This window comes from Lissotriton vulgaris, chromosome 10 (genome assembly GCF_964263255.1).
Source record: "Lissotriton vulgaris chromosome 10, aLisVul1.2, whole genome shotgun sequence".
In the NCBI taxonomy this organism is placed as follows: Eukaryota; Metazoa; Chordata; class Amphibia; order Caudata; family Salamandridae; genus Lissotriton; species Lissotriton vulgaris.
Genome location: NC_141698.1, coordinates 169,542,654 through 169,555,394, shown reverse-complemented (window position 1 = coordinate 169,555,394; position 12,741 = coordinate 169,542,654). Strand labels below are relative to the sequence as shown.

Genomic DNA, 12,741 nt, shown 5'->3' with positions numbered 1-12,741 from the left:
AGAACTATTTGTACAGGATAACAAAATACAGACACGCACATACAGAAAGCCTACCGCAGGGAATGCCCTTCTGCACTCACACAGTTTCCATCCTACACCACTGAAACAATCTATTCCCTATGCTGAGTGCCTTAGAATGACACGTAATTGTAGCACGGAAGAAGGGCTCTCCAATGCCAAACAAGAGTTGTTTGAAAGACTCAGGGATAGAGGGTATACCAGCAGCAGTTGCAAGAGAGCTGATGACAAATGTAAAGGAAAGAATAGGAAAGATCTCATCTTCCCTAAGACCACCAATAAAAACACAACAGCTTCCAATAGTAAGGACCCTTCTAGATTAATAACGGGTTACAATAGATACCATAGTAACCTACGAAAGATCCTGAGAAGGCATTGGCCCTTAGTCCGGGGAGACCCAAGCATAGGTGAATTGGTGGGCACTAGTCCCTTAATCACATTTAAAAAGGCAAAATCCATGAGAGAAGAATTGGTCTGCAATGCGCCTACCCTTAGAAAGACCAAAAACTGGTTAGATTCCCAGAGGGGCTTTAAAAAGTGTTCAAAATGTAAAGCCTGCACCTATGGTGTGAACACTACAAAAGTGCAAGTCCCCTTCAGGATTAAACCTTACTTTTTGAGGGATGTATTCACGTGCAAGACTGACTTCGCAGTATATGTGCTAGCATGTTCATGCGGTAAAAGATATGTAGGCTCCACCATTCATCCAGCCCACGTACGGATCTTGCAACATTTGCGTGCAATTTCCAACAATGATCCTACGTACCCCGTAGCGAGACACATTCATGAAACCCACAATGGCAATGCTAAAAACATTCAATATTTTGTAATTGATAGCATTCCCAAAAATGTCAGGGGTGGCAATCGCCCTTTGGCACTGCGCCGCCTGGAGTCCAGGTATATCATACTCCTGAACTCAAAGATCCCATTCGGCCTGAATGCGGACGAAGCCTTAAGTGTCCACCTATAATAAGGAAATCAGAATACACCCTTAGCGCTTCCTTTCCCCCTAGTACCATTCGATGAACATCTGCAGTTCAACTACCACACCTTTCACGGGTTACTTATGGGCACATAAGAGCACCTTTCAGACACAGTTATAGGTCTGAACACACGGCACAATTTATAGTTTTTTCCTGTTATTTATTTTAATTGTACACTTTAGTGCACATTTAGAAAACACTTTGCCCTGGTTATCCTGCAATTACCAGCTCTACTTAGAGTATGACCATGCTTATGCCTATGCCCTTGTAGGTTGATGTGATTTTACAATATGATTTTACACAAATACAAATAAGCAAGCCGCTAAGCCCACTAGGGCAGTATTTCAGAAAATAAACTTTTAAGCGAGTACATGCGCGAGGGTCTATGTCGGGGATTCAGATACCATGTTGCAACAGTAACGGCGGCAAAAATACACGAATATTTACTTTGTTAGCCAACCATGACACCAGGCATGAAACACGCGCGCAATATTCCTGAACCCGGTTCAGCGCGAGGCATTGTTTCAATCCGTCTAAACTTCAAAGCTGCCCTCAGAGCCGGCGGCGATGATAGCTTTTGCAACATTGTAGCCGTAGGAAAGACTCCAATGGTTTAACGCGCAGCAGTACTTACCCGGGGAGATTCTCAGGTCCCAAGCGGCAACAACGGGGATCATAGAAGGCGAACCAGCCCACCCCCACACAAACACGCTGACATGGTACACACACCAGCATGACACATGGGAGACTGGGATGCACAGGCAAACCAGTTGGTCTACCAAGTTAGGACCTTATAAAGGGCACATCCATGGCAAGCACTCAGGGCAAAAAAGCGGCAAAAAGTGTTAACTTATTATTTAAACACAGAAATGGCAGCAAATGTTTTTTAATTTACCTTTTCAACAGCTGTGAATTGTAACATGCTATTTGATGAAAAGGTTGTTATTACTATTATTTTGATCTTGTTTAGGTGATTTACGCACTTTTAATTCTGTTTTGTAAAAAACATTTCTGCAATGAATACTCGTTAATAAGGATGGAGAAAAGACTCTGTGCAACATCCCAGATTTACCATTATGTAACCATGGTAATACCTGGTCTGAACCTGTGTGTTAATTGTTAGACACGCCCATATCTCCACAGTATATATGTATGAGCTCATTTTGAATGCAGATGTAGTGAACAAGGCGGCAACGCCGAAACGCGTCTAAGCAGACAGTGAGTAAATAAATCGAGTTTGGATTGAGATTCATGGTGTCAGCGCCTTCTTCGTATCGGATGAGTTTGGCAAGACTGGATATATATATATATATATATATATATATATATATATATATATATATATATATATATATATATATATATATATATATATATATATATATATATATATATATATATATATATATATATATATATATATATATATATATATATATATATATATATATATATATATATATATATATATATATATTACCTACTGGCGGTCGCCAGTAGGTATATATAGTTAGGATTTTTTCTCTATGGAACTTTTGAGAATTCTATGTCTAATAACTTTGGCGTTTGTGGACGGAATCGGCTGAAACTTTCCAGGAAAATGGCACATTCTGTTTCCGAGCAGCCCCTGAAAATTTGGGGGGGTTTCATCAAGGGGGGGCCGAGAAAAAAGGGGGGTCCCAAAACGCGTTTTTCCCATTCATTTTTCCATAGGGCGTTTGGCCTCACTTTTAGCTCGAACGGCTGAATGGATTTGCACGAAACTTGGCAAAATTGTAGGGACTGTTAGCCCGATGTGCCTTTGCTGGGTCTAAATATATGTGCTCCAGTGGATTTTGAGAAATTAACGTTTAAAAAAACAGATATATCTGTGACAGCGTACCGGATGGCGCACCAGTTCGCGTACTTTTCGCGTAACGGAGCTTTGCGAAGCGAAGCTGATTGGCTCTCCGGTGTCTGTCAACATTCTAAACAGTCCGTAGCGGCCGCCATCTTGTCTCTCGGTAGGATCGAGAGACAAGAGGAGGCCAAAACAAAGGGGGAAATGAAGGAAAGGGGGCAAGGTAGACCCCTTCTGACCCCCTAGGATTGATGAGGGGGATATTAAAGTGCCCCGCGGGGCCCAAAAAAAAAAAAATTCGATTTTTCGTCGTAGAGGCGCGTCTCGGTACGCGAACCGGGCAGCTAACCGGGCAGCTAACCGGCAGCGTAACGGGAGTCTGAGGAGAAGCTGATTGGCTGTCAACATTGTAAACAGTCCGGAGCGGCCGCCATCTTGTCTCTCGGTAGGATCGAGAGACAAGAGGTGGTGAAAAACGAAGGAGGAAATGAAGGAAAGGGGGCAAGGTAGACCCCTCCTAACCCCCTAGGATTGATGAGGGGGGATATTAAAGTGCCCCGCGGGGCAAAAAAAAAAAATTGCGATTTTTCGCCGTAGAGGCGCATCCCGGTACGCGAACCGGGCAGCTAACTGGGCAGCTAACCGGCAGCGTAACGGGAGTCTGAGGAGAAGATGGTTGGCTGTCAACATTGTAAACAGTCCGGAGCGGCCGCCATCTTGTCTCTCGGTAGGATCAAGAGACAAGAGGTGGAAAAAAAAAAGGTGTAAATGAAGGAAAGGGGTAAGGTAGACCCCTCCTGACCCCCTAGGATTGATGAGGGGGCTATTAAAGTTCCCCGCTGGGCAAAAGAAAAAAACAATTGCGATTTTTCGCGGTAGAGGCGCTTCCCGGTACGCCAACCGGGCAGCTAACCGGCAGCGTAACGGGAGTCCGACATCTTGTGTTTTTGGAGCGTCCGGTTTGCGTACCGGGTAGCGTTCCGGTAAGCGTAACAAGGGGAAAACCAAGAGAAACAGTAAAATAACATTTAAAGGAATAGATTTCCACCAAACTTGGCAAAATTGTAGGGACTGTTTGTTTGATGTGCTTTGCAAGGCCTCAAGATATGTGCACGTGTGGATTTTGTCTAATTAAGGTTAAAAAAATATATATATATCTGTAAGCGTGCTCCGGCGCGCTTACGTTACGGGTTTTGTTTGCTCAACAGAGACGATACGTCACGTTTATGCGATGCGTCATGAGGCGTCTCACGTGGCTACGTGATACGTCACGTAATAAAGAATATATTTTACAGCTATAGATATTAGCTTTTAAAAAACCAATGAAATTCACTGAAAAAACCATAGGTTATAGACCATATATAGTTAGGAATTTGCATTTACAAAACCTTGAAAATTCACTGAAAAAACCATAGGTTATAGACCATATATAGTTAGGGATTAGCATTTACAAAACCTTATTTTACTCGCACAAAACCATTGAAACTCCCATATATAGTTAGTTGCACTAACTATATATCGCGCACCCGCAATCCACTGCTGATGATGTCACATATTACATCATTCATGACATGGTCAGTGACATCACTGATGACATCACTGATGACATCTCAAATGACATCACTGATGACATCACTGATGACATCTCAAGTGATATCACTGATGACATCACTGATGACATCTCATTTGACATTACTGATCATATCACTGATGATATCATTTATGTGATAATACAATGAACATCTTCAGACTCTAATATAACCTTAGATACATTCAGTATAAACAGACACTCACAGACTGTCACTTATCCATGGAGTTACTCACACACCTAGTCAGTCATGCAAAGAATCAATCACACCTCCATTTACTCAACTATACAGTTATACACACCTTACTTATTCAAACATATACTAACACATATTTACTCTCTTATACAATCCCTGATACATGTTCACAATGATCCTTACAGCCACTCACACATTCACTGGCTCTTATGCACAGTTATTTATATATGTCAACTCTCACATGTACTGTGTTTTACAAATCCATTCACTCACCAATACACTCATGCAGACAGTCAACCGCCCATACAGCTGTTTCCACATGCACTTTTGAACCCATACATATAGTGAATCAACTACTCACACATCTATGCACAGAGTCACACACCTCCCAGCCACCCACACACACACTCAGTCTCCCATACAAATACTTGGGCAACCAATCAATAACCCATATAGTTACTCATATAGCTACTGATCAACACATGCAGCAGTTTACAGAACAACAGACATAATGATGCACAAATTAAGACAGTTTAGTCACTAACCCATGCACTCAGTGAGACACATTAAATCACTCACTTATACAGTCAGTCATGCACCTACTAAATCCTTCATCCAGACACTTATACATCCACTCATTCTTCAATATGTAAGACATATTTTAACTTTACAGAAACATACAGTCACTGGGTGTTGTCATCAGTGATGTCATTTGAGATGTCATCAGTGATGTCACTGACCATGTCATGAATGATGTAATATGTGACATCATCAGCAGTGGATTGCAGGTGCGCGATATATAGTTAGTGCAACTAACTATATATGGGAATTTCAATGGTTTTGTGCGAGTAAAATAAGGTTTTGTAAATGCTAATCCCTAACTATATATGGTCTATAACCTATGGTTTTTTCAGTGAATTTTCAAGGTTTTGTAAATGCAAATTCCTAACTATAATATATATATATATATATATATATATATATATATCCAAAACGATCCTTTCCAAGCCTGAGAGCGCTCGACAGTGTGTGCTCAACCCGGGAGCTGGATCAAAGCCCCAAATTAATTTTCGAACAAAGTGGGCGGCGCAACTGGATACTTTATGAAGCTTTATTCACACACAAACACTCCACCAACGCGTTTCAGCCTCACGGCTTTTTTCACGGTGAAAAAAGCCGTGAGGCTGAAACACGTTGGTGGAGTGTTTGTGTGTGAATAAAGCTTCATAAAGTATCCAGTTGTGCCGCCCCCTTTGTTCGGAAAAAAAAAAAATATATATATATATATATATATATATATTTTTTTTTTTTTATCTCGATCTTGAAGTGTTTGCGGCAGGGGGTATCATCCAAACAAAGCTCTACCGCAAGCCGACGGCAGGAAATGCCGTATTACACGCTGCCAGTCACCATCCCAGATCTATGATAAAGAACATTCCGTACGGTGAACTTTTGCGCCTGAAACGAAATTGCTCAGAACACGGCGATTTCCTACAGGCACAAAAAGCAGCAGTCTCTAGATTCCTAGAGCGAGGCTACTCGAGAACATCACTTTCAGAGGCCTCTAAAAAAGTGGAACTCGCGAACAGAAAATACCTCCTGGTGAACAAAAACCTGAAAAAGACAGTGGAGTCAAAACCTATGACAAGAATGATCACGACCTATAACATGAGATCGAAGGAACTGGTTCAGATTTTTAACAACAATTGGCATATTCTGAAAACAGATAGTGTCCTGAAGAATATAATACCATCAAAACCAGCAATCACATATAGGCGTTGTCAATCCCTAGGCGACCATCTTACAAGGAGTCACTACAGGGACCCCCCTAAACTATCTAGATCCAAACCTATCCAGGGTTTCTACCCCTGCATGCACTGCAAAGCATGCAAATACAGCCAGAAAAAGACCAAGTATAAAGGTAGACCTAATGACCCCCGACCCTCAAGAACTATCAACAAATTCCTGAATTGCAACTCAGAATTTGGGATATACTGTCTTGTCTGTCCGTGCTCCAAGAGGTACGTTGGGAGTACGATCAACCCAGCAAAAAAGCGCATCTTGGAGCAAATGCGTGCCATCACCAACAAGGACAAAAATTACCCGGTGGCACGCCATTTTGAAACCCACCACAACAGCAACAGAGACCTACTATCTTTCTATCTCATAGATCAATTGGAAAGACAGGAAAGAGGTGGGGATAAAATAAGAACTCTCAGGGCAATGGAGTCAAAATACATTATCGATCTCCAGACAATGAAACCTGCGGGGCTGAATAATGATGAAGAACTTTGGGTACACCTGGATTAAATGTTAGAATTGGGGTTACTGTAACTGAAATAGTATGAAACATCTAAAACAGAACTATGATACCATCATCTGCCAGTCCTTCCCCTACGCTCCATGTCTATCTGACTATGAAATCTGTAAATTCTGGACTAGGGAGGCCAAAGCCCATACATGGCAAGAGCAAGAAAAACAGAGAATATGCCCATACAGGGCACTATTAACAAGTGACTTGCGCGGAGTACGCACAATAACTTAGGGAAAAGTTATTGGAAACACACGGTGTATAATAATAGAATGTTGATATATACCAATAGCATTCAAATGTTAAGCTTTCTAGTATTTGGTATAGAGAGTTATGAAATGATTAGTATTATACTTTCAATCTATGACAACTCTTATAGACATCTTACCAATTCTAATTGTAATGTTTACACACCGTGTCTTGTTTATGCATGAATGAATTGATTTTGCTATATGCAACTCTTTTCTCCAAGCAAGGAAAGTATCACACAAAAAATGACATGGGGTTTCCCCGTTGTTTTTAACTGCACGAGCACTTTAATAATCGCCATTCCCCTTGTATTTATTCAAAAGACTATCTACCTGTACATTACAAGATGTCTGCCACATTTCCAACAAGTTTTGGTTCACTCCTCTTTTGATGTTAATGAAGAGGTGGAGATATAATGGCGTGTTTTGTAATTCACTCTGACACTGAGGAAGCCGTTTTACGGCGAAACGCGTTTGTCTTTCTATGGGGTAGGGGGTCTGCCAATAAATCAAGTGAAGTAACCACCAGCTTGGAGTGCCGTCTGCTTTCTTCCTACAAAGCGAGCGTGTATCGATATATATATAAATATATATATATATATATATATATATATATATATATATATATATATATATATATATATATATATATATATATATATATGTTTAATGTTCCTGTTTAGCCACTGTTCGGCGAAAACACGACCAGGTGCAGACCTCCAAAGCAACTCCAATTTTATAACTTGTGGTGGTTCTTGAAGAAAATACAAATCTTCAAATGGATGGCAGAGTTCAAGATTTTATTTAATCAAATCATAGGACCAGTGTCCACCCACGACGCGTTTCACTCCTCCAGGGAGCTTGATCACATGAAACGCTCAGAGTGGTGTGCAAATATATACTAAACATAGTTGTGGGACAAATTAGTGCAGTGCACGCCCTCGACGTGCAAATAATAAAATAATAAAAACAAATTACAGACAACAAAATATATATCCGTTCTGTGATAATTATTTCGATGATTAGATGTCAGATACAAAATATGTATATTTATTATTATAAATTTCGTAAATGTTTTAATTTAAAACCAGGAAGAAAAAATATATAATCCTGGAAATAACAACATAACGCGAACAATGTTCTTTGAAATATAGTCTTCAGCAGTAGTATTTTGCTAAAAAGAATTTCAGATAAAAACTTAAGGCATAGTGCCATAATACATGTGTGCTGCCCAAAAAGAAGGCAATAACGCATAGACATATCTGTCTAAATGAATACCCTTTAGTAATGCAGGTATATATATATACTAGCAGCCCGCCCCAGCGTTGCCTGGGGCAGAAAGGGGCTGGAGGCAGCATTTGAGGCTTGCGTGCACTTCTGCCCCCGGCCCCCTCCCTTCCCCTCCCGTCCTGGCCCCCTCCCGCCCGTGTCCCGGAGATCCTTACCCCAGCCGCCGGTCCCGCTCCAGGCGCCCCGCCCGCACAGGCCGCCACTCTCCAGGCGCCCCGCCCGCACAGGCCGCCACTCTCCAGGCGCCCCGCCCGCACTGGCCGCCACTTCGCACAGCAGCAAGCAGGGCCGCAGCAGTCCTCCCAGCAGGTCACGATCTTCGGCGCCATTTCCGGAAGTGTTGCCAGGGAGCGCAAACGCAAATGATGTCATAACGCAGACGTCCCGGCCGGCGCTACTTGCAAGGGACTACTTTATTTTTATTTCGAAATTTTTTAAACAACGTATATTTTTTTTTTTATTAGCCTATGTCCTTCTGCTTGCCCTGAGGTTTTCAACGATGTCTTGGGTGTTTTGATTGGTGGTGTACTTTTCGAGTTTACCTGGCTCAAAGGTTTGTGTTCTCTCTTTATAATAGTAGTATAGTTTAAATGAATACCCTTTAGTAATGCAGGTATATATATATATATATATATATATATATATATATATATATATATATATATATATATATATATATATATATATATATATACCTGCATTACTAAAGGGTATTCATTTAAACAGATATTTCTATGCGTTATTGCCTTCTTTTTGGACAGCACATTCCATGGACAGAAGTAGGCAACTTTGATCAATGTTTCCGAGCTGTCCTGTCTGAAAATAAAGCACTAACTCAGAGCAATGTCGGTTTAAATTAATTCACTTTATGTACTGCAGGTGCTTAATCCGAGCCGTCACATCCAAAAATATTCTATAATAACTTTCAGGAATAGACAAAAATGCACATATTTCATTCATTCATCTTTTGTACATAAAGGAACTTAATTGGGGTTTGCATTCATTTATATTTCAGATATTAAAGATAATGAAATGGTTTGTATGTTGAAATTTGCATACCAAAAGAGTAGTTTGAATCACTACTTGTCCAGTCAAAAACTGATATTATGTCTGCCCGTGCTCAAATAAGTATATATCATGCAGCTCTTAGGATGTTCAACATTGATAACAGAGAGGTACAATGCTCCTATTAGTAACATTTGTGTTCACATTTGGACTATCATGTTTTTTTAAGTATTGAAAATAAATATTAAAGTAAAATATTACCAATGGTAAAATGTTACATACTTGTTGGTTATTTTGATGTGATTGGACCTTCTCACACACACTGTAATGTAATGTAAGGTGGATTTGAAGAGCTCTGCATGTCACCCGTGAGGGTATCCAGGAGCTGAGCAGTGGAGCATGTTTTTAGACATGTAATTTCAGTCCTGTAAATTTTAGAAAGTTAGATTCTGTGACTGTGGTTTCTAGAAGTTAAGAGAGAATTACAAAGAAATAATTGTGTACAATAATATCATTGTTTTCTTTTTAGGTGGTTAGGTACTTGGACTTCACACTTGCAAGGCCAGTTGACAGTTCAACTCCTTTGTTTTCTGGAGATTATAGTGCATCAGGAGAATATCATTCCGAATTTGAAGTTGAAGACACCTTTGCTGTATTCCTCCTGACTTTTGATGGTCTAATTTATTATTGTAAAATCGTTGGCCCAAATGGTAAGTGTTCTGCTGTCAATATGTAAGAGAACACTTACACACACGCAGAGACGGACACATCGACACACACACACACACTGATTGTTAAGCAGAGTGCATTTTTGGAATGCAATAAATGTAGAGAATATAAAGAAAGATAATAAAAGGGGAAAATGTATGGGAGGAAAGTGGTCAACTTCATCAGTTATTTGTCCTAAAGTAGGAAGGTATCAATGAAGTAATAAAGATTAGATATTCTAGGGTGTGGGGTTCCCCATAAACTTCCAGAGAGTAAAGTCTTTACATCATTGAGAGACTAATTCGTTTAAGCAGCGGTGGCTGGTGACATTTGAAAGTGGTGTGGCGTAAAAGTCCGGGTTGAGTGCCCAGTGGTGAGAGAGGAGGGCCTGGGGAGTTCTCCTCCTCAAAATGTTTTGAAAAAAAGTGTGGGATAATGGTGTCTTTTCAAGGGCATATTTGAAAGCAAGAAGGTTAGAAAAACAATTATTAATGTGTAGTTATGACATCAATAAAGACATTTCATATGATAATGAAGTTTGAGGGTTTTGGGGGCTATTGGACATCTGAGTCTCCGTATAGAGGCCAGAGAAAGGTTGTGCATAGTTAAGTACCATCTGTCTCTTACTGGAATCTGTCTTGTGTGCAGACACACTGCACTAAGCCCTGTTCTGATATCGCCTCTAGAACCAACCTGCATTGAAATGTACATGCCTGGGAATTCAACCCACCCTGATTCCCGGATGCTCATTTTATAACAATTCAGTTGTGAGCTCCTTTTTAATGTTGACTCTTTCAGATCAGAGCCTTTGATCCTGGAAAATGGATTTCTCTGGAAGACATGACATGTAAAACACAGCTCTATGTTGCACTGTAAAATGGATGTATGTCGTTACACCGCATTCTTTTACAATGCATACCTTTACAACACATTTTTTACCCCGCAACATCCATTACAACGCATTCCATTACAACGCATGCCATTACAATGAAACCTTTGAAACTACCTTTACAATACATTCCACTGCAACGCATACTACATTTTCAACGCATACCATTACTACGCATGCCATTACATTGAATATATGGTAAGTATTGGATAGTGTAGGGTAAAAATTACTATTCTAACTCAAGGGGGTGCTACAGTAGGGTAAGTGTTGGATAGTGTAGGGGTTAAAATTACTATTCTAACTCCAGGGGGTGCAACAGTAGGGTAAGTATTGGATAGTGTAGGGGTACAAATTACTATTCTAACTCCAGGGGGTGCTACATAGGGTAAGTGTTGGATAGTGTAGGGGTTAAAATTACTATTCTAACTCCAGGGGGTGCAACAGTAGGGTAAGTATTGGATAGTGTAGGGGTACAAATTACTATTCTAACTCCAGGGGGTGCAACATTAGGGTAAGTGTTGGATAGTGTATGTATGCGTTGTAATGGCATGCGTTGTAATGACTGCGTTGTAAAGGTATGCGTTGTAGTGGTATGCATTGTAGTGACATGCGTTGTAATGGTTGCGTTGTAGTGGCATGTGTTGTAATGGATGTTGCGGTGTAAAAGTTTTGTTGTAAAGGTAGTGCGTTGTAAAAGTTGCGTTGTAAGTGTTGTTTCCCCTGTAAAACACAGCTCTATGTTTGCACACATCATGACACACTGAGCCCTGCTTATTGCAGCTCACAGTAGGATAAACTGCTGGTCGGTGCCTTTGGGCAGTTACAGAGAAAGCATTTGACTCTAAGAGTCTGTCTCTATGCCATACGCGCATCCAACGAATGCAAAGATCACGTCACAAGTTTTTTCCTGGAAACAGACATTATTAAGCTGTTTCACTAATCACTTGAGTAAATACACTTGTATTCCAGCAACCAAACGTTAATGTGAGAATCGGATGCACAACATCAGGGTCAGTCTGGTGGACACACAATAAATAAGCACCAGGACTGCAGCACGTGAGCAACAAAAAAGTGGCTCTCACCCAGAGATAGATGATAAACCGCCCCACATGATTGGGTGCAAATTTGAACTTGTTAGGAGGACAGAGTAGACATGGTAAAGATATAATTTTGCAAGGCTAGGGTTGATATTGTGAGGCAGTTTTACTTTCATCCATTCCGGCAACAAAACGTTAGGTGGGCAAACCAGCTACACGCGCAACATCCTGGTCACCTGGTCGGACTGGTGAACAGAAAAATTGAATAGCTATAAAACCGGCCTACATGAGTGATGACAATGACATGCAAATTGGGGCAAATATGAACTTGTAAACAGTAGAGACTCGCAGTGATGATGTAGCTATGAATTTACAACGGTATACTGTATGCATTTGTCTTTTGTAGTTGGTGTTTACAGTAATATCAGGGAACAAGTGCACAACAGAAAAGTAAACACCAGCCAGCAGCAGCACACAAAACGGGCCTGGCCAACATATGGTATTGTAGTGCGGCATCTTCGGGGATCTTGTACTTGTAGACAATTTTATCATCATTATTAGGCATTTTCACTACTATTACACATTCCAGAAACCAAATAAATGTTAATGTGAGAAAAACAGATGCACG

At 40.6% G+C, this 12,741-nt stretch overlaps 1 protein-coding gene across 1 annotated transcript in view; it reads left to right on the top strand.

The window, feature by feature from the left end:
- The window catches only part of LOC147684913 (uromodulin-like), a 500,763-nt gene that overhangs the window by 159,887 nt on the left and 328,135 nt on the right, over positions 1-12,741 (top strand). Inside the window, exon 7 of the mRNA XM_086940796.1 lies at positions 10,009-10,189. Coding sequence (XP_086796922.1) covers positions 10,009-10,189 — 181 coding nt within the window. The remainder of the gene's footprint in view (positions 1-10,008; positions 10,190-12,741) is intronic.